Source organism: Camelus dromedarius, chromosome 12 (assembly GCF_036321535.1).
Source record: "Camelus dromedarius isolate mCamDro1 chromosome 12, mCamDro1.pat, whole genome shotgun sequence".
Taxonomy (NCBI): Eukaryota; Metazoa; Chordata; class Mammalia; order Artiodactyla; family Camelidae; genus Camelus; species Camelus dromedarius.
Genome location: NC_087447.1, coordinates 7140934 through 7161190, shown reverse-complemented (window position 1 = coordinate 7161190; position 20257 = coordinate 7140934). Strand labels below are relative to the sequence as shown.

Genomic DNA, 20257 nt, shown 5'->3' with positions numbered 1-20257 from the left:
CCTTGGCCACAAAAGAGGCCTCAGACTGCAAAGCTGAGGGCTCATTCTGAGCAGCAAAGCCCAGAAAGACACAGGCCTCCCCATCACCTCTACCACCAGAACACTGGTGAGCCCCCTCCTTCCATAGTATATCCATAGCACCTGGTGCCACAGAACCACATGCTGGAGGGAGAGATGGAGGGAGAAGGGGCAGTGGGTTCAGCTCCTTCAGACCCAGAGGGACCAGTGGTGTAAAATCAAACCAGCTTTAATACCAATATAGTCTCTCTTTTAAATACTATGTTCCCCAGGACAGAGCGCAGGGGCAGGCTCTTAGCAGGAAGGGTGGAAAGGAAATGTGGAACAAAATGGAATGGATAGCCCGGGACCCACCCCATCCCTGCCCAGGGCCCCTGTCACAGGGCACTGGGGACTGGGCTGCCCGCAGGGGAGGGGAGGGGACAGCAGCTTCCTCTGGTGCAATCACAGAGGTGTGGGATAGGCTTCCCACCCCTCCCCAGCCCCAAAACTCTTCTCAGGATTATTTCTGCCCTTTAGACCAGCAGAGCCGGTGGGGCACCTGGCTCCTCTGATCTGGGAGGGGCCCCTCTGCCTAAAAGAACTGCCGCTAAGGCACAGGGCAGGTGGGGGGCACCACTGGCCAGGCCAGCCCACTCGCTCAGTAACTGCTCTGATGGCCCATGAGAATGTAGAGGTTGCTGTGAGCCCCCGGTTTGTCGGTGGGAACGCTCTCAAGGATGATGTCTCTGCAGGGGAGAGAGAAGCGGAGGTGAGCCAGGCGGGAAGACACTTGGGCACGTCCATCTGGCCTTGGGGGCATTTGAAGGGGAGGCCAGAGCACCACATCCTACCTGTGGGCCCCAAGCACCCGGAAGATCCTCGTCTTGTCTGTGATCTCCTGGGTCACCTGGGAAGAAAAGGGGCGCTGAGGCCACCCCAGAGCATCCTCTCCTAAAAGGTGGGGACAGCTGGGTGGGGGGCCACCTGGTTCCTGAGTCCCACTCACCTCGTTGGTGTCTAGGCTGCGGCCTTGCATCCCATGTCTCCAGAAAGCCAGCACGCTGTCCTGCAGACACACTAGGAGGGGCCAGGCTACCATCAGCCCTGCGCCTGCCCTGAGGACACTGGCTCCTCCAGCTTCGCCCTGGCCCCAGGTGTGGGCCACAGATCGAGAGGGGCTGGGGGACCTGTCTCCGTGTCCCGCTGCTGGCTCCAGGGCTACATCATGCGCTCCAGGCCAGGGATACTCCCCCCACCCACCTCGGCCTGGTTCACTCACCCACAGTCTCAATGGGGAACTCAAAGGTCAACACAGGCGCCAGTGTGGCCGTGGGCTCGCCCAGCAGGTTAACAATCCTCACGCAGCCTGCATAGTGGGAGGTCTGGTGGGTGGGGATGTGGTGGCTCCCTTCCGGGGAGGCAGACTCACCTGGCTTCCCTTACCACCCACTTCTGCTACCCCAGCCCTGATCCCAGGAATACTCACGGTCAAAGCAGACTAGGACTGTGTCCCTGTCCACCTGGATCACCTGCTGAGCTGAGCCTGGGAGCCCCTCTGCAGGCAGAGAAGGGAGACATGGCCTGGTTGAGCCACCAGCCCCACTTGGCTCCAAGAAGAAGACATCAGGGGTGTGGTACAAACAATCATCACCACAAGCGCATCTCATGACAGCCCAATGGGGTCAGGACACCTAATTTCACTGTGCAGCTGGGGCACTGAGGCTCACAGGGAGCAGGGGTGAGGTCTGGGGAGCCATGGGAGGGCAGGGGCTCCGGAGTCAGAAGAGCCAGGCTTACTGACTGTCACTGTGTGACCTCGCATCTCTGAGCCTCAGTTGCATTTGTAACCCAGGATGCCTACCTTGCAGGCCGTTCTGAGGATCAAGAAGGAAATCCCATGAGACCCCTGGCTTGGGGTCTAGGCTGCCGCAGGGCCTTGGTCCAGGGCACCTGCCCTTTCCTTAACCCACTGCCACTCACTCCACTCCCCTGAGCTGTCCCAGCACCCAGTGTCCTGCTTCCTTGCTCAGAATGGAGGCCTCTGGTGCCCACCTTCCCCGGTTTGGCTCTGTCCCTATAGCCCCTGCATTGCTGGTCAGGTTTTCTTAGCTGCTGAGCACTTAGGTCTAATGAAATCCTTTATGGAGAGACCCAGCTAAAGGGAGGCTGGGAGCTTCAGGTCCCCAAGGTCTCCATACCTTCCCTCTATATATAACACACACACACACACACCCCAGCCTGGCCCTCCAGCTCACCAGGTGGTATGAGGACATCTGGCGTCAGGCCGGCCTCCAGGGGCAGGACATGGAACAGGACGCGGCAGCCGGGCCCCTCGGGACTCTCAGCCCCCACGCACACTTGTGGTAGCTCCTTCCCATCCAGCACCAGTGGCTCCAGCATCCCTGCTGGGCTAGGCAAAGGGCTGGAGAAGTTCTGGGGGCAGGAGGGTTGCTCAGGTCTCTATTTCTCCCCTCAGGCTCCCAGCCACCCACCTCAGGGACCCCCCGACCCGCACCGCACCTTCAGCAGCAGGAACTTCTGCAGTGGCTCGTACCACTGCAGCAGGAGCAGGCTGGCAGGCAGTGCGGCCAACAGGAAGGTGCTGCCGGTGTGGGGGTTCCGCACTGTGAGAGAGGCAGGCGGTAGGCTTCAAGCTGTGCCCACACCCACCCCACCCTTCTCCTCCCCACCCTGGCCCGCCCTGCCCAGCTCTTACCCACACGACACTGCAGGCAGCCTTTGGTGTCGGGAATCTTGGTGGACAGGGCAAAGCGCCTGCAGGGATGACAATCAGGGCACGTGTCATGGGTGCCATGATGGGCAAGGCCCCGAAGAGTCCTAAGAAGTGGGTACTAACACCTTCCCCACCTTCCAGGTGACAGACTGAGGCTCAGAGAGGCAAAGCCACTTGCGAGAGTAACTGTGAAGCTGCAAAGCGCACAGGATTGAAGCCGGGCCTCGGACTCCAGTCCCCACCTTTCCAGCCTGGAGCATCCAGGCCAGTCCAGGGGTTTGGTTCACAGAATTATCTCTCACTGTGCAATTTTAGACAAGTCACTTAACCCCTCTGTGCTTCAACTTCCTCATCTGTAGGCCGGGGATAACCGTGGTGTTCACCTCACAGGGTCACAGTGAGGACTGAGTTAAATCAGGGGAAGGGCTAACAGCAGAGCCAGACACTGCAGGTGCCCTCACACAAGGTTAGCTTTTATCATCCCATACTGTTACTTTCCCACTTATTCTCAGTCATTTTGAAAATCCTCTTTAGGCAAAGGCAAGGTATAAACAAAGAAATGGTGAAGAAACGAGGGCATGGAAGTACCGGGAGCCAAGGCAGGCTAGTGCTCCCCCGGCCGTCAGATTGCTCCCAGCGGGTCCCCACCCCACACACCGCAGTCACAGATGGGCAGGCCAGCCCCAGGAGGTGAAGACTCTCGAGAAAACGGCAAACAGCCTGCCCTCAGCTGCAGGCTGTACCTCATGGGCCCGTGGGTGGCTCACCTTGGTGATGGGGAGAAGTGGGGTCCTTGCTTTGGTTACTGACTGTTCCCCAAACCCCTAGGGGACCTTCAGAGCCTGTTTCTTCCTCTGGGGAACAGGGCTACATGTCAGCAGCCCTGCCAACTCCTCCCAATGACCCAGGCCCTGTCTGCACCCTCTGCCAAGACGTGGGCCCCACCAAGAAAGCCAACACCTCTCTCTCTTTCCCCACCTGTCCTCACCCTTCTCTTTCCCCTTGTTCCTTCCCTGGCCTTCGGATGGGATCGAGGAAGATAGTTTGTGTTTTTTCTCCCTCCAACAACTAGAGATCTCTGCTTTTCACATTCGAAGCGGACACTATGACTCTGATTTCCCAAACACATGCCCAAAGCTGCCTGTGACAGGGGCTCTACTAAGGGGTCTGTTTCCTACAGGTCCTGAGCCAAAGCAGAGGTTGGCTCGGGACTGAGGTCAGGAAGCCCCAAGGCCACGGGGCTCCCGATGTGGTCCTTGAGAGGCCCACTGCACCACGGGCCTGGGCCCTTCATCACCCCAGCTGGTGTAGCCACAGCCTGGCCTCCCCTGCCCTCCCCACCGGCTTACACCACCCACCTGGCCACAAATGATAGACATCTAAGCCCACAGCACCCCCCCAAGGGCTGGGGCCCCACTTGCACATTTCAAACTCCATGTGACAACACTGAACTCTGCTCCACCCATGGCTGATGACAGCTCCATCCTTCCCGTTCCCCAGGCCAAAACCTCGGAGTCATCCTTGACTCCTCTTTCTCTCCCATCCACCCATTGTCAGGAAATCCTGTTGGTTCAACTTTCAAAATAAAACTGGAGTCTGACCGCTTTTCACCCCCTTCACTGCTACCCTGATCCAAGCCACCAGCACATCCCACCTGATGGTGCAACAGCCCCCGGACAGGTCTCTGCTTCCACGTGCATCCCCTCCAGTCTACTCCCAGCACACCGGCCACAGGGACCCGTGAAAACTCAGTCCACACTACTCCTCTGCAGCGGCCCTCAGGCTGCTCTGAGTCAGAGGCCAAGACCCCACTGTGGCTACAGGGCCCTCCCAGACCAGCTCCCTCTCACTCCATCAGCCTGGCCACTCCAGCCTCCCTGCTGCTCCTCATACCCACAGGCCCCACAGGCAGGCCCATTCCAGCCCCCAGGGCCTTTGCAGGAGGCATCCCTTCCCCAATCCCCCTCCCTCAGCCATCCTCCGGGCTCACTGCTTCACGCCCCTCTCTGAGTCTTTGCTCAAACGGCACCTTCTCAGCCAGGTTCTTCCTGACCCTCCCTGTTTGAAACCACCTCCTGACTCTTCTCTTTTCCACAGAGCGCTTTCCCCTCTGCATCAATGCAGAACAGACTCCTTTCTCATGTTGTTGTCTCTTCACAGGGGAGTCTGGGGAATCTAAGGATCTCTTAGGTCCCAGCTTTATCTCACACAGCAAGACCCTGCCTTGGCGCATACTAGCTGCTGAGGAGATAACCTGCTGAGGGACTGAGCGAGGGACTCCACCTTGGATGTCCCCCTGCTCCAGGCACTAGGCACCTCATAAATGCACGACATAATCTGCTCCTCTGGGGGTCTCCCTTAGCCTCGCTCTGATTAGTCCCCAAGTCCTGTCAAGCCCACTTCCTAAATGTCACTCAAGTCCATCCAATTTCCACCATCCTACATCCTCTGAGGTCACTACAATGGCCTCCTTTCCAGGTGCCCTCTCGTCAGCCTCCTCCTCCAATTCATCCTTCTCACTGTCACCACAGCGGCCAGCAGACACTCCTGTTTTCACCTGTCCAGACAAGCCCCAGCTTCCATCCAGCTCCAGGAGAGGGCATATGACCCAAGCCTGGCCCCCTGAGACCCTCATCCCCTGGCCACAGTGACTGGCTGAGGGGTGGGCATGGACCTGAGCTAGGCCAATTCTGGCCCCCAGAACTTTGTGGGAATCACTTGGAAAGAGAGGTTCCATGGTTCTAAGAGGTCATTAGCCTGTGGAACACTGGCCTAGAACTGCAGGCAGCCACCACTGGACAGGAAAGCCTGCGTGAGAACAAAGGTGACAAGAGGAGAGCAGAGCCAAGAGATGCAGGAAGATGCCTGAGGATGCCACTTAAGCCTGGATCCAGGTGGGCCTGCAGCTGACCCTACTCCTACACAAGCCATTAAACTCCCATTTGTGCTTAAACTAGTGAGTTGAATCACCTGCAACAGGAAAAATCCTGATTGACATACAGAGAAATCCTTCTAAGATGCTCCCAGTGCCACTGCCAGTAGGACCAAGCCCAGCTCCTGGGCCTGGCATCAGAGGAAGGGCTCTGCCACCTGTGCAGGTTGCTCTTGGGCCACTCCCTGCGCCCTCTTCAGGCCAAATACCTTACAGTCCCCAGATCGCCTGGGAGCATTCACACTAGTTCTTCCCTCTGCTAGAAGGCTGTTCCCTAACTCATCTGCCTGGAAGACCCCTACACATTGTCAAACTCCACGAGGACTCCCCACCCCTCCCAGCACCCCCTCTAGCTCACCCCAGTCCCAGGTGCTGATTGTCATGGACTCATTTGGGTTTTTTTAATTATTCTTTTTAAAATTTTTAATCAGTCTTTTAATTTTTTTATTAAAAAAAATTTTTTGGAGGAAGAAAATTAGGCTTATTGATTAATTTATTTTAATAGAGGTACTGGGGATTGAACCCAGAACCTCATGCATGCTCAGCACACACCCTACCCCTGAACTCCACCCTCCCGGGACTCATTTGATTTGTTGTCCCCAAGCTCAGCCTCAGACCCGGCACACAGTCAGTCCTCAGGAAACAACAGCCCTACAGCCTACCCACTGCAGCTCCCACAGCTTGCCATGCACTTTCACATCCACTATCTCCTTCCCTCCCGATGGGCCTGGGGGCAGGGGGAGCAGAGGCTACCAACTGGATTGACAGATGAGGAAACCCAGCCTCAGAGAGGCCAAGCGACATATCTAACTAAGATCACAACAGCCTCAGTACCTGGCAAGGCCACATTCCAGCCCCAGCTCTGCCCCTGTGCCTCCCCCACCTCCCCCATCCCTGCAGGGCCAGGCTCCCAGGTCGCTGACCTGGGGATGATGCGCTGGGTGAGGCGGTTGGTGGGGATGGAGAGGGGGACCTGTTGCTGTAGTCTCCGCTGCTCAAACAGGCCTGGGAGGTCATGGGCCCAGATATTTGTGGATATCCCTGTCGGGGGAGTGGAGGAAAGAGGGGCTCAGAGAGCATCAGAGGGCAGGGCACAGGCCCCACCCCCTGCCTGCCCGCAACAGGTACCTGAGAGTGACAGCAGCACGTTGTTGACACAGTAGAGCCAGGTGCAGCGGTGAGAAATCAGCTGGAGGCCACAGGGCAGCAGGTGGACAGGGGTCAGCACCCAGGTCCCCCAGGGTCCTCTGCACCCCCCCTCAGCCAGCTGGGCTCACCTTCTCCAGTGTATCCTCATGCAGTTCATGCAGGTTGAGAGTATAGATGCCTTCATCAGCCCCCACCACCAGGAACTGGTCTGCAGGTTTGGGTATGGGGTCAGACAGAGCTGAGTCACGTCCCCTGGCCCAGGCTGGGGGTTCCTCCTCCCTGCCCCTGGCCTACCCCTGGTGACAGGGTGAATCCAGGTGACAGCTGCATGGATCTGCAGGGGGCAGCCATTGAAGACCTTGGAGAAGCAGGCGCCCATCTGGAGAGGAGGCAAGAGGCCAGTGAGAAAGCATGGGGGCGGGGCAGCAGGCAAGGGCCAGCTGGGTGGCTGAGTTATGGGGCAAACACTTACATGCACCTTGGGGGTCGGGGGGAGCCCATGGCAGGATGATCTCTGGGAGGGAGGGAAGAAGTCAGGGCCAAGATGACACCCCTAGCCTCCCATCTCCCCAACCCCCTCTATAGCACCCCCTCACCTCCTGATCTTCCCGGTGCTTCATGGTGGCCCAGGCAGTGGGGAGTAGTGGGGGGCTGTCAGGGCCTGGGAGAGGTGGGGGTGGGGTTCCTGCGGGCACAGACCTGCTGTAAATTCCCAGACCCCAGACCACCCCCTGGGCCTGCCTCCTGGTCCCCCAAGCCTGGGACTCACCTGGGAGGCTGGATTGGAGGTCCTCAGCTGGAGGCTCAGTGGGGGATGACCCCAAGAACGGGGCCCTCTTGATGGTTCCTATGGTGTCATCTGGGGAATCTAGCTCCTGGCAGGAGGGTCAGGGGACCCAGCCCAGCTGTTAGCAGGTCACCTTGTAACCTACTCCCACCCTAACTGTACCCTCTATGGCACTGCCCCCCATCCCCTGCTCTAGCCTCCCTCTTCTCTGTACCTGGAGTTCCAAGGCTGGCCGGATGGTCAGGCTCCTGTAGGGGACAAATCAGAGGGAAACGAGGTGTGAGATGTGACTGGGACCCAGGGCCAGCCACCCTACCTCTCCTCTGAGCCGGCCTCTCACCTTTCCTCCAGGGCCTCCTGGACTGACTGCAGCAGGCTCCTGGGCAGAGCAGGGAAGGGGTCAGAAGTCAGCCTCTCCTCCTGCCCCCGCCCTTCCCCTGCAGCTTCCCTCTCCCTCACTCACCCACTCAGCTCCTCCTTTCCCAGCAGCGTCCACTCCTCCTCCCACTGTGGGGAAACCGAGTCAGAAAGACCGGGAGAGGGGCAGAGAGACAGACAGGCTATGTGGGAGGGCGCTGGAGAGATTGGGAAGAGAAAGACGGCAGACAGATAGACAAACGGAAAGTGAGATGGTAACAGGCAAGAGAATAATGAGCGAGCGAGAGAAACAAGAGGCAAAGAAATTGTGAAAGAGAGACAAACAAACAGAAAAAGAACAAGACAGATAGTGAGAGAGAAAGCAGAGACCAAGGCTGTGGGGGCGAAGAGAGACGCTGATAACCAGAGAGCAGAGATGGTGAGTCAGGGAGGAACGTGCAGAACGGAGGGGTGCTCCCAGGGTGTGACAGGCTCACGTTTTAGAAAGCACGGTCACCCTGCCACCCACAGCTGACTGTCCAAAAAAAAAGAACTGGCCCCAGGAAGGAGCCCTCAGCCTTCCATGTCCCTAGGCGGATGGGCCTGCGTGGACAGCTTTCCCAGGCCCGGGGGCCAGGCTGCTGCTGCTTCAGGACTCCTGGATTTGAGGTGCTCGGCCGCCCACAGCTCCTTAACCCAGCCCTGCACATTACCCAGCCCACAGCCAGCCCCTCACCGGCTCGTTCAGGGGGTCTGTTTCCTTCCTGCGTGGGGCACCGAATTTCACCTGGTGAACTAAGGGGCCCGAACACAGGGGTTAGGGGGCCAGTCTCAGGACTGACCCCTAAACTCACAACAAATCCACACACACAGCCCTTCTCAATCCATACTCACAGTCCCCACCACATCCACACACAGCCCCCCAATCCATACACAGCCCCCAATCAAATCCACATACACAGCCTCCCAATCCATACATATAGCCCCCCGAATCCAAACACAGCCCTCCTAGTCCACACATCCCCTGCCCCCCACCAACTCCACACATGGTTCCCACCAGCAGACTCACACTGGATCTCCGAGGGTGTCCTTTCAGCTGGGCCGTGCTGCCCCCGGGAGTGAATGGTGTCAGGGAACATGTCATAAGTCTACAAGAGAACACAGACAGTGGACACACGCCCCGCGCGCGCCTCACACCAGGTATTCCTTGAGGTGCTTTACACACACTGATACGTCTATTTTCACGACAATGCTCTGAGATTAGTTTGACAGATTAAGTGACACCCTCATTTCACAGATGAGAAAACCAGCACAGAGAGGCAAGTAACTTGCCAAAGATCACAGAGAAAGTAGAAGACAGCTTAGCTAATGTCACGGTCATGCTGTGCCAAGGGCAGGAACCAGTCACAGTGGGGCTATAAGGAGGCAAACCCACCCAGGGAAGATTGCTAGTGGATGGGCTCAACCGAGCACCCTGTGCTGGAAATTCATAAGTTAAAGGGACCTACATCACCGTTGCACTCCTTACAACCACGCCAGGCCAAGACCCAGTCCCCAGCTGCCCTCTCTTACCTCCAGGTCACAGTCTTCCGGGGAGGGGGTTCCCAGGTGGGTGTCATTGGCCTTGTCCAACAGCTGTGTGAGGAGAGCCCGAGGGAGCTGCTGGGTAGTGAAGGGGTGCTGGAGGATGGAGAGGGGTACAGGTTGGTCCCTGGCCTCCAGGTCCCTGCTTTTGTGCATCGAGCCCCCTGCCCCATCCCCTGCCTCCCACCTGCAGAAGCTTCTCTGCTGTTGGCCTCTTCTTGGGGTTCTTGGTCAAGGCAAGCTTGAGGAAGTGATGGAAATTCTGGGTCCTAGTGGGCATAAGAGCCCCGCCCCCAGGCTCAGGTTAGCCCGTGGGCAGGGCATCCTGCCAGCTGCCCCCTGCCACCACTCCAGATGAGTCTGCTGGGCCCGCCCAGGAAGGAGCCAGCCTAAGGCCAAGTGCAGCTGGCCTGAGCAACACTGCTGTTGCGACATGGCAGCACCTCCATCATTAACCATCTGCCCCTCTTCCCTGTTCACACCGGGTCACCGGCCCAGGCCCCTCCCACAGATGGTCTGTGGAGGCCCAGGGAGGACAGGGCCCTTGAGGCTGCACCCTGGGAGTTGGCAAGAGGCTCCTCCGCCCCTAGGGAGCTTGGCTAAAAAGGGGGCCCCAGCAGGGGATATGGTGTGGACCCTCACCAGCGAGTCTTGTCTCTCAGCTTCGGCGGCTGGAAGCTGCTCTTTGACATGAGCATCAAGGCCCTGTGGAGACCACAAGGTCAGGGGTTGGGCAAGGGTCAGCAGAGCCCTCGGGGTCAGGACAGGGGCAAGTGTTCAGCTGACCTCATGGGGTGCAGGTGGAAGAGAGGAGGCTGCAGCTCGCCCAGCTCGATGGCAGTGATGCCCAGGGCCCAGACATCACACAGCTCGTTGTAGCCACCTTTGCGCTCCACAGCAGCCACCTCTGGGGCCATCCTAGAGGTGGGGTCACAGATGAGATGACCAGGTGCCCTACTGCGGCCCCCACCCCATTAGCCAGAGGTGCAGCCTCACCAGTATGGAGTCCCAATGAAAGACCTCCTCTTAGCCACAGATGCCGTCAGCTCGCCTGACACCCCAAAGTCAGCTGCAAGGAGAAAGACCTGCTCTCACCCAACCTCTGGCTGCCACTCCCCCCCAACCTCCAGGGCTCAGGCTCAGGATGCACCTGGCGTGGCTCAGGCAGCAGGAGGCCCAGGTTCAGTTACAACTGCTACAGGCACAAGGTAAACCCAGGTCCCCTCCTGGGAGGGGTCAACCACTGTCTGTCTATCCCTGACCCAGTGTCTGGTCCCATGTTAGACTCCATACAGACCCAACCACATCTGACTTCTAGCAGGAAGGGAGAACTGTTCCACTTTCTAAATGGGGAAACTGAGGCTCAAGTGGTGAAATGACTTGCCCAAGAACAAGGAGCCCCTGAATGCAGGCTCTAAGACTCCAGCAGCTCCCACAGAACCCTCACCCTGATTGTGTCCCCAGGGTACTGACCCAGCTTGACATCTCCCTGGAGGGTGAGGAGAAGGTTGGCTCCCTGTGGGAATGGAGGAGAGAGAATCCCGTCTGGTGCCCCCAAGAGCCTCCTCCTCCCTCCCACAATGCTCTTGGCCAGAACCCTACCTTGATGTCTCGGTGGATCTTCCCCTGAGAATGCAAGTGGTGCAGCCCCTGGAGGCAAAGAGGAGCCCCTGAGAGCAGCTACCCAGCACCATCCCACCTCTCCTGAACCCCCTCTCAGGACTGGGGCCCCCCACCCAAGCCGCTTCCTCCTCCCCTCTCCCCAAACAGGAAGTTACTGAGCCAAGAGGGAAATGGGCTGCTTCCGGCAACAGGGCTGGGGCCCCTTCCCCCCAGGACCCACAGCCCCTCAGGCCAGCTCTGCCAGAGGAACTCCACCCTCCACCCCCTCCAACATACACACACTGGCCAACTGGGCTCCCTGCCCTGCTCCTGGGGATTAGGGGTGTGAGTGGCCTAATGGGCCCAGCTACCTTCAGTGCCTCTCGGCAGACGTAGGCAATCTGCCGTTCCTCCAGGGGCCCAGTGGCTGAAATGGAAGGGGTTAAGGGCTGGCCTGCGGGTCAGAGAGATATGCTGACCCTCCCAGGCTTCACCCTGTGTAGGGGAAGCAGCAGGCACTGCTAGGTGAAAGGACAGTTGACCACATGCCCTCCGAACATAGGCTGGGATATAGAGCCCAGAAAAGAACAGCATTTCTCTCAAGGTCACACAGCCACTGAGGAGTGAAGAGGGGCCCAAGTCCAGGGCCTCAGGTCTCCCTTCCTGCCCTGTGTTGGGGTGCGGGATGGGAAGAAGGCTGTGGCCCTCTGGGGCCTGGGATCCCGGTCCTCACCGTGGTAAATCTCCTGCAGGGACCCCCCTCCGCAGAACTCCATGCAGATCCACAAGCGGTCATTCCTGGGGTGACACAGAGCTGGGGTGGGCACATGGCAGGGCCACGTGGGGGCTGCCTGGGGGCAGGCAAGGGGATAAAGCAGCCTCACCTAAGGTAGCTGCCAATGTAGGCCACCACATTGGGGTGGCGGCACTCACGCAGGATGGTGATTTCCTGCTGGAGGGAGCTGATGTCGTCCCCTGGGAAACACAGGACATCGTGAAGGAGGCCGTACAGGGGTCGCCCTAACTCAATGCCCTCATCTGCAAAATGGGCACAGAATGTCTCCTCTCTCCAGGCCAGACAGGTAGGTGCCAGCCCACAGTACTTCCGGGGCTTGCCTGTCAGGGGGTCTCGGAAATGTCAACTCTCCGCCCCTCACACCGCGCTGCGCGACGCTTCGTCCTCCCTCTAGCTCTGAGGCCCTGGCCCCGGGCCCTCACCTGGGTCTAGCTTGACTATCTTGACCGCCGCCAGTTCGGACGTGACGGTGTCGCGAGCCTGCAGGGGCGGAGGGGGTGAAGCGGGATGAGGCGGGGGCGGGGCTGGGGGCCGGATCCCGCCGCAGAGCGCGCACCCTCCTCGCCTCTCTCCCGCCCGTCCGGCTGCCCGGCGCACCTTGTAGACGTCGCCATAGGTCCCGGCCCCCACGCGCTGCAGCAGTTCGAAGCGGTCCCGCGGATCCTGCAGCGACACGTCCCGCAGCAGCGCCATGGCCCGGCGCCGGGCGGGAGCAAGCTGCGGAGCCGGCGCGGGGCGGCGCGGGGCGGGGCGGGGCGGGACCGCCGGTGGCTCCAAGGCCGCGGGGCGGGGCCGGGCCGGGGCGGGGCAAAGCCGGGGATGCCCCGCCACCCAACCGGGAGGAGGCGCCCGTGGGACCGGCCCTCGGCAGCGAGGGGCAGTCCCTGTGCCGGGCGGAGTCGACGGCGCCGCGGCTCTTCCGCCGCCACCGGTTCCCCGAGCTCTACAGGTGGGGAGCCCGAAGCCCAGAGGGCCAGAAAGCAGAGGAAAGGGGGGGCGCTCCACCTCCAAATTCCCAGATGAAACACGGACTACTTTTATTTTTTTTTTACAAAATGTATTCATCTTCCTTGGAACTGAAAAATAAATCTATGTACAAAACAGGAAGAGATCAGGCTCCCCTCACCCACTCACAAACCCCTGCAGATTTCCTCCGGGGTCCCCCGAGACGGGCTGGACCTCGGGGAGGTTCCCAGAGGGTCGGAAGAGAGGTCTGCTCTGATCTGGGGCCAGTTTGGTCAGGAAGGGGGCGGGGCTCAGGATTCTCACAGACCGGGAGCGGAGTTCCATGTCCCAGGCTCGTAAAATAGGGAAGGGAAGAAGCTAGGATTTCCAAATTCTGGAAGCGTTACATAGGTTCTTAGCAGTAGGGAGCTTGGATTCCCAAGGGATGGAATTCTGAAGTGCGGAAATATACTCCTACGGGTTGATTGGGGTCCTTGGTTCCCGAGCTGTAAGCGGCACCTGTGCTTCTAGGGTTTAGGACGAAATCTCAGCCCTTTGGGCTGGAAGCAACCCTGAGCCAACACTGGTCAGGCCGAAGGTTAGAGCCTCGTTCTGAGGTGGAGCCTGAGTTTTCCGTGATTGGACCTTTAAAGATTGGTGATGGGCTCAGGGTCATATTTCAGTTGGCCGGCTGGGATCCTGGGGGATGGGCTCTATATTCCAATGACTGGGCTCAGCCTTCGGTTCGTGCTGTGGGGTAGAGTCTACTCTGGGAACCAGCAGCCTCGGTTCCGGGTAGGGGTGGGGCCCGGAGGCTAAGCCTAGGCCCTCTTGGCCGGGGGCGGAGCCTAGGCTGCTAAGGGCTGGGAGGGAACCTCATTCGGATTGAGGGCGGGCTCCCCGTAGGCCGATAGGGAGTCCGGGGTACTTCAGAGGCCCTTGCGCTGCCGCTTGAGGAAGGACAGAGTGTAGTCGCTAGGTGTAGACACCTTCTGCTTCTTCATCTGCACTTGAGACTGCGCCGTGAGCTGCAGCTTGATGGCGCTCGAGTTGATCTTAGTGGCCACAAGCAGCTCCTTCATGCCCTTCATCTTCTCGCTCTGGAAAGTGAGCACCGGACCCTCCGGTGGCGGTGACGCGGCGGGCCCTGGCGCCGGAGCCGAGCTGCCGCCTTCAGGGCCGCGGGGAGTGCCCGGGACCGTCCCTGGGGGCTTCCGAGGGGGTCCTGGCACCGCGCTGGGAACTTTGTCCAGCGCTGGCTTCTTAGGCGGCGGTGGCTCCTCGGGCTTGGATTCCCGCCGCGGGCCCCGCCGCCGGCCTTCTCGGGCTTCCTCGCCCCATGGCTCCTCTGCCTCGGCTGCCTCCGCCTCGCGGCTCACTATCCGTACCTTCTGCCGCACCTGGGCCGGATGGGGACGGCATGCTGAGGAAAAGGCTGCAGGCCAGCGGCTGGAACCCTAGGACCCAGCCTGGGCCATCTTGTCATGGGGCCTCAGTCTCAGCTGCACCCAGAAGGGATGGGCAGATCCCCTTCAGGGCTACAAAGGTTCTGACTCCCCTGTAGCTGCTGTCACCACCTGTCCTCCCCAGCCACCCTGCACAGCTGCCCCTCACCTGTCCCTCAAAACGGCCTAGGGACTGCACGAGGAAGGTGGCCCAGCCCACGTGCAGCACAGGCGTGGGGCTGCCCTCTTCCCATTTGCAGATGCCATCGTAGAATCGCAGCAGATGGGCGAAGCACTCTGGGTCCTGGAGGGCAGAACCCTGGCTCTGGGTGCCCTGGGAAAGGGGGAAAGGGAGGCACAGTTCAGACCTCATTACTCACCCCTTTATCTGAGGCACAGGCCAGACCTCTTACCAAGGCAAAGAGCCATGGTTCTGGAAGATGGGAGCACAGGTGGAGAGAATTCTTAGAACCTCTTTCCTTTTACAAAATCAATCCTTAGTCAGGACTTGGGGGAGGGGAGGAACCATCCCTGACCTCCACCTCACCCCCTCAACTGAATGAGGGACACTGACCATGAAAGAGATGGGCTTCCACCCCATTTACCTCAGGTCCCTCAAACCCAGGCCCAGGACATCGGCAACTACATAAGAGAACATAGCTCTCATGCTGGGCCACCTTCCTTGTGCAGTCCCCAGTCCTATGCAGCAGTGCCACGTCCTGTGACTGGGGGCCCTGCTCAGGTGGGAAGGTGGACACAGGCTGGAGCTCCAGCCCTTCACCTGGCTCTGCTCCCCTGGCCGCTCCTCGCCAGCCTCCAGCAGGCTGGCTGCTTCCTTCAGCAGGTTGGGGATGACATCATTGGCTACTTCAAAGAACTCCTTGTAGATCTCCTCGTCTTCACGGCAGTAGTTGTAGCTGTGAGAGCAGTAGGGCACTGTGGGGTCTCAGTCATGGCGGGTACCCCCAGGGACCTGGTAGGGGTAGAGCCCTGGTTTCTTTTCCGGGGTCATCCAGGGACCAGGTGAATGGCTGGGGTCCTCACTCCAAAATGATGGTATCTGTGTCAGCCCAGAGCAAGAATGAGGAGAGGGGCAAAGGGCTGGGGATGCGGGTTCCACAGCTGGATGATGATGGCTGGAAATTAAGAGAGGGGAGGGAGGGAGGGAAAGGTGTGAGGCCCTCATTAGGGGTCCCTATCTCTTTGGTGATGGTGGCCTTGGCTGTCTAGTGACTGGATGGACAGGGCATAGAGCCTGGGACCCAGGCCTTACTCCTGTAGGAGGGTGGTTGGAAATTGGGTAGAAAGGGAAGAAGGCTGGGCTGAGGCCCTGTGGGGGGATCCTCACTCCTGGATGACAGTGGCCGTGTCAGCCCAGGCCTGCAGGGCTTCGCGCACATTGCGGTTCCGACAATGGTAGCCAGCCAGGTACATATAAGGGTAGATGTGCTCATCCCGGTAGTAGGTCTTGGCTGAGGCAATGCCCTGGGGATAGAGCAGACGGGCCTTAGGGAGGCAGCCCCCAGCTACCCCAAATGGCACAAATGTTCCACTGGATCACACCCAGGAGGGGCAACAGGCAGATCCCAGAGAGTCTCATCTCCAAAGTGACCTCACCCACCCCATCCTCTCTACCAGGTGCTCCTCCCGGGGTTTGCAGGTCTGCTTGCTGACACCTGGGCCAGAATGCAGCAGGCACCCCACAGAACAAGACCTAGGAAGCAGAGGGGTCATCCTTCAAACTCAGGGCCCACCCCTTTACCAGGCTTTCCCATACACTGCCACACAAACACCAAGGCCTTCCAAGCCCAGCCCAATGTCCATCCTAACCCCTAGCCCCACCAAGTTAACACCCCCTCCTCAGTGCTCTCACCACATTTGATCTCTACTATATTCCAGGAAATATAATGACAAGCAGTAGAAAAGGTAGGGCTAAGGAGACAAACCCAGGAAGAGGGAACCCAGAACACCCCTTAGATAACCCTGACTGCACTGAATATGCACATGGTAAATACAAAATGGGGATTGCATGGACAACACCCCCCAACACACATAAAGTTCTCTCCTCACCTGCCCCCACCCAGCCCCCAGGTAGAAGGGGACCCAAGCCATTGTTGGGCCTCCCTTCTATACCCTCCTGAGATGTCCCCACCTTGTGGTAGAGGGTGAGTGGGTCTGGCCGGCCAGGGGTGGGCTCCAGCTCCTCTAGATCTGCCAGGTTCCCCAGCGCCATAGGGTACCTGGGAAAGGCTCATGAGTCCTGGCTGCCCCCAAGTACACACCTTGAGGCCCAGCCTGGCCATTTCCCCATACTCACCTTTCCAGATGTCCCAGGTCATAGAGCAGCCAGAGCAGCTTCTAGGGGCCAAAGGAGAGAAGAGTGAGCTGGGGGGATGAAGAGGGGTTCTCAGTCTACAAAGCAGAGGGGGTGGTCCAGGACCAGCAGGGATCTCCCATTGGGTGGGAAAAGCCAGAATTCGGGAACTAGCCCCTTAGAGGAGTCAAAGCCCTTTCATGTCTCAATTCCTCCTCCCAAGAGCCCTGGGAAAGTCCAGGCCAGGAATGATTCACCCAGTTACAGAAGAGGAAGCTGAAGCTCAGGAAGGGAAAGTGCCCTGGCGTGCAGGGTCCCACAGGCGCCCCTCACCTGCTGCAGCTGCAGCAGCTCCAGGGAGTCGGTGTGCAGGTCAATGGAAGGGTTGATAGCGCACACCATAAATGCCACCTCCATCTTGCGGTCACAGCGCATGTATGATCCTTTCAGGTACAGCCAGCTCTTGGGAGAGGACAAGACCAGATGTCACATGATGGACTGCCTGTGCCTGCTCTAGGGAATGGCAGTCAGGAAAGGGGCCCTCCCCTTCCTGACATATGTAGGTGGCGATAGGAAGAGGGGAGTGTGGCCCAAGAAAGTAGAGCTCCTTGGGTGGCTTGGGCTAGGAGAGTGGGAAGGGGACAAGGTGGGGGGGGGGTGGAATACCCGCTCAGCCACACCCGCGTTGACCGTCTGGCCCCTGCGATCCTCGTTGCCCTTGCCATGCCAAGTGACCTCAGCTGTCTGCTCTCCATTGGGCCCAAATACTACCCAGGCGTGGTCTTCAGATAAGGCCAAGTGGACATCCCGGAGACCCAGAGCCTGGCAGGCCCCCACCACGGCAAAGGCCACACCAGAGCTGTCTAGTTTGGTGCCTGTGGAAGGGGAAGTAAAGAGAGAGGGCTCTCTGAGCTCTGGCCTGGAGGAAGGGGCCAGGTAGTAATGGGCCATGCTCTCTCCCACCCTCATTTCCAAGCCTGTGCCCAAACCTCAGGTGCTCCTGCCCCTCATCCCTCTATCCCTTTCCACCTATGTGTTCAGAGCCTCTCCCTCCCCCTTCACATTCGCCATCCCCAACAGGACTTGGACTTTCATAGCTCCACTTAGCTTTTGACCCTCTCTTTCTCTGCAATTGCATTATATATTTCTGCTAATTTAAGGATTTCCTCATTTTTTTGCACCTATTAGGTCATAACAGGGATGGCAAAAACAGGACACTCTGGCCAACACTTTTTACACACCCACTGGCAGGCACTCCTGATTTATCTCTGTACTCTTTTCCTGCTAAGTTCAGAAGCAGCCTCAGATTCCAAGACCTGAAGGCTAGTCAACTGGGCTTAGAACAAAGAGAAAAGCTTGTTGCAAGCCCTGAGCCTTAAGCTTCTTGAGGTGAAGCCCTGGTCTGTTCACTTACAAAATATGTTCATAGATATTTCATTTAATTGTCTCAAATATAGCCCAATTTTGGCTCCTTACTCCCCAAATCTGCAGCTGCACCTTTGTGCCTCAGGCTGGGCTGCAGGACTCCTGTAGCTGTTCAATGGCGAGGAGGAGGGTGCTAAGCGTGGGCTAATGGATTTGGAGTCAAGTGATTGGGGTCCAGAACCAGCCCTGCCATTCTGTGTGACTTTGGCAGATCACTTCCCCTCTCTGGGCTTCAGTTTCCCTAGCTGCAGAGGGGAACATAACACTTGCCCCACCTCACAAGGCTTACAGGTCTCAAAAGGGCTCTGTAAACCATACATTGCTGCGAAGAGGTGGGCCAAGGTTATCAGGTGTGATAGGATTCTCGCCCCTTGCCACCTGTCGGGCTCCAACCTGTGATGAAGCTGAAGAGGGACTGGATGTGGGCCCGATCCTTGAAGTAGGAGCGGCTGAGGCTGTTCCAAATGACATCGGAGACCTTCTTCACCAGCTCGCGGCTGGAGACGCCCCCTTCTCGCGGGTAGAGAGATAGGTCGACTGCGCCGCGGATCTGGGCGGTGAAACGGGCATAGAGCGCGGCGATGATGGAGAGGTCGGCCACAGGGAAGTAAGTGAGGCCGCCAGGAGGGTCAGGCGCAGGGCTGGGCTGGAAAGTGAGCTCAGGCACGTTGGTGGGGATGACGCGGTTGACAGCTAGGAAGTGCTCCACGAAGCCCAGTACCAAGGATAGGAGTACCAGGTCCGGCTCCTCTCGGCCCAGCTCAGCAGCGAACAGGCGCACCACGTCGTCGATGGAGCGCAGCGGGAACAGCGTCTTCTGGGCGGCCTTCAGCCCCATGGCGGCGGGCCTCGGCCTGCGGGCGAGCAGGGGGAGGGAGGGTCGGGTGGGCACGGCAGAGGAGCCCCCTCCTAGGCTCGGCTAGCGTTCCACACCCCCTCCACACACAAACAAACACAAACCCTTGCTTCCCCGCCCCCTTCACGCTCCGCTCATCTGTTCCCCTTCTTTCGTCGAAGAGACCCCCTCAGCCGAGGCTGTAGGGCCTCCTTGTCCCGCACAACCCCAGGAGCCCCGGCCCCGAAAGGGGTGCGCCCCTAGGACCCCGAGGAGGACCCCCAATGGCCGCCTTGCCCCCTTTCTGAGACCGTACCCCCGGGGCCCTAGAGTCTGTCTGGAAGGCGCCCCTAGGCCAAGCCCCCCAAATCCCAAGGAGAGTCCTGGCCTCGGTCCCCCGCGCCCACCTCCGCGCTTACATCCCACACAAGGCACCGCGGCGCCCGCCGCCTGCAGCCTGCTGGGAAATGCAGTTCCGCCCCTCGGGCCGCACTGCCTGCCGGGAAGTAGAGTCCGGGGCCCTCTCCTGCCCTTGCCAAGTCTTGAAATGGTGGCCGGGCCGGCCGGGCCGCAGTGGCTTATGGGAGTGGTAGTCCCGCTGCTCTGGGAGCTGCCGAGGTAGGTGAGGAATGGAGGGAGCGCCACCTTCCTGAGGTCCTGAGGGATTCCATTTCACGCAGACCAGGTAGGCATAGGGACAGCAGTGCATCCTGGGAGATGTAGGCCCGGGAGGGAGCTGGCATCGTTTGGCCGTCAGTTTTGTTAAGTTATCAAGTGTAGGCAAGATGTGAGGAAAACAGGTACTTTCAAATACTGCTGGAGTACTTTAAATGTGTTCAACCACTTTCGTTGGATATTTCTCAGTATCTAGTAACAGGTAAATGTACCTATGCTATGGCTAGCACTCTGTCCATGAGAAAATCTAACATACATGCAAAGAGGAACATGTAAAGAACTATTGTAGTTATTTGTAATAGAGTAAAAGAAGAGCAGGGTAGCTCTATGCATCCTAAAATGGATCTTCAAGGTGTATTGTTAAAGGAAAAAAGCTGCAGAACAATATGTATAATAGAGTAGTATTTACATTAACATTTTAAAACTTCAAAACAATACTAAATAATTTCTACAGAATCATTCATTCACTTATTCATTTAACAAACAGATTTTTGGAGCCTACAATGGGCCAACCACTCAGTCCCAGGCCCTGGGTATATAGCAGTGAATAAAATTGATCAAATTCCTTCCCTACTTCACCTCTGTGGGGTTTTCCCCCAAAATCCATTGGTCTAGTCTAATCATAAGAAAAATCCGGCAAACCCAAACTGAGGGACATTCAGGCTGGTCATACTTAG

The 20257-nt window shown here is 58.5% G+C and overlaps 2 protein-coding genes across 6 annotated transcripts; both read right to left on the bottom strand.

Moving 5' to 3' along the window:
* Positions 1-231: 231 nt before the first annotated feature.
* Positions 232-12678, bottom strand: MAP4K2 (mitogen-activated protein kinase kinase kinase kinase 2). 2 transcript variants are annotated; one of them, XM_064492159.1, is made up of 32 exons: positions 12539-12678; positions 12364-12421; positions 12030-12183; positions 11879-11943; positions 11517-11572; positions 11146-11193; positions 11017-11059; positions 10540-10612; positions 10330-10461; positions 10186-10248; positions 9731-9812; positions 9532-9639; positions 9029-9107; positions 8696-8754; positions 8066-8109; positions 7943-7981; positions 7817-7850; positions 7585-7690; positions 7412-7500; positions 7288-7329; positions 7110-7194; positions 6944-7023; positions 6795-6855; positions 6590-6707; positions 2717-2775; positions 2521-2624; positions 2256-2433; positions 1487-1555; positions 1280-1366; positions 1007-1077; positions 852-907; positions 232-746 (listed from the first exon to the last, which is right to left on the bottom strand). In XM_064492159.1, exons 1-32 carry the CDS (start codon positions 12632-12634, stop codon positions 659-661), a joined length of 2526 nt encoding a protein of 841 aa, XP_064348229.1. In that variant the 5' UTR covers positions 12635-12678; the 3' UTR covers positions 232-658. The 2 variants fall into 2 exon arrangements, with proteins under 2 accessions (XP_064348229.1, XP_031304429.2); XM_031448569.2 differs by having other exon boundaries at positions 12030-12120.
* Positions 12679-12961: 283 nt separating this feature from the next.
* MEN1 (menin 1) lies at positions 12962-19426 on the bottom strand. 4 transcript variants are annotated; one of them, XM_064492155.1, is made up of 11 exons: positions 19325-19426; positions 18464-18924; positions 17312-17520; positions 16979-17107; positions 16649-16689; positions 16484-16571; positions 15953-16045; positions 15680-15816; positions 15113-15248; positions 14501-14665; positions 12962-14286 (listed from the first exon to the last, which is right to left on the bottom strand). In XM_064492155.1, coding segments are annotated over exons 1-11 (1932 nt in total). In that variant the 5' UTR covers positions 19327-19426; the 3' UTR covers positions 12962-13815. The 4 variants fall into 4 exon arrangements, with proteins under 4 accessions (XP_064348225.1, XP_064348226.1, XP_064348227.1 ...); XM_064492156.1 differs by having other exon boundaries at positions 19313-19414; XM_064492157.1 differs by lacking the exon at positions 19325-19426 and adding an exon at positions 19222-19240.
* Between the last annotated feature and the right edge of the window lie 831 nt (positions 19427-20257).

Coding starts and splice junctions, on each gene's coding strand:
- MAP4K2 (XM_064492159.1), bottom strand. CDS start 12,634: ATGGCGCTGCTGCGGGACGTGTCGCTGCAGGATCCGCGGGACCGCTTC. Junction 11,573..11,878: donor CCTGCAGGAGATTTACCACG/GTGAGGACCGGG, acceptor CTTCCATTTCAG/CCACTGGGCCCCTGGAGGAA. Junction 7,024..7,109: donor GATTCACCCTGTCACCAGGG/GTAGGCCAGGGG, acceptor CCAAACCTGCAG/ACCAGTTCCTGGTGGTGGGG.
- MEN1 (XM_064492155.1), bottom strand. Junction 16,690..16,978: donor AGCTGCTGCAGCTGCAGCAG/GTGAGGGGCGCC, acceptor TTTGGCCCCTAG/AAGCTGCTCTGGCTGCTCTA. Junction 15,249..15,679: donor ACGGCCACTGTCATCCAGGA/GTGAGGATCCCC, acceptor CTGCTCTCACAG/CTACAACTACTGCCGTGAAG.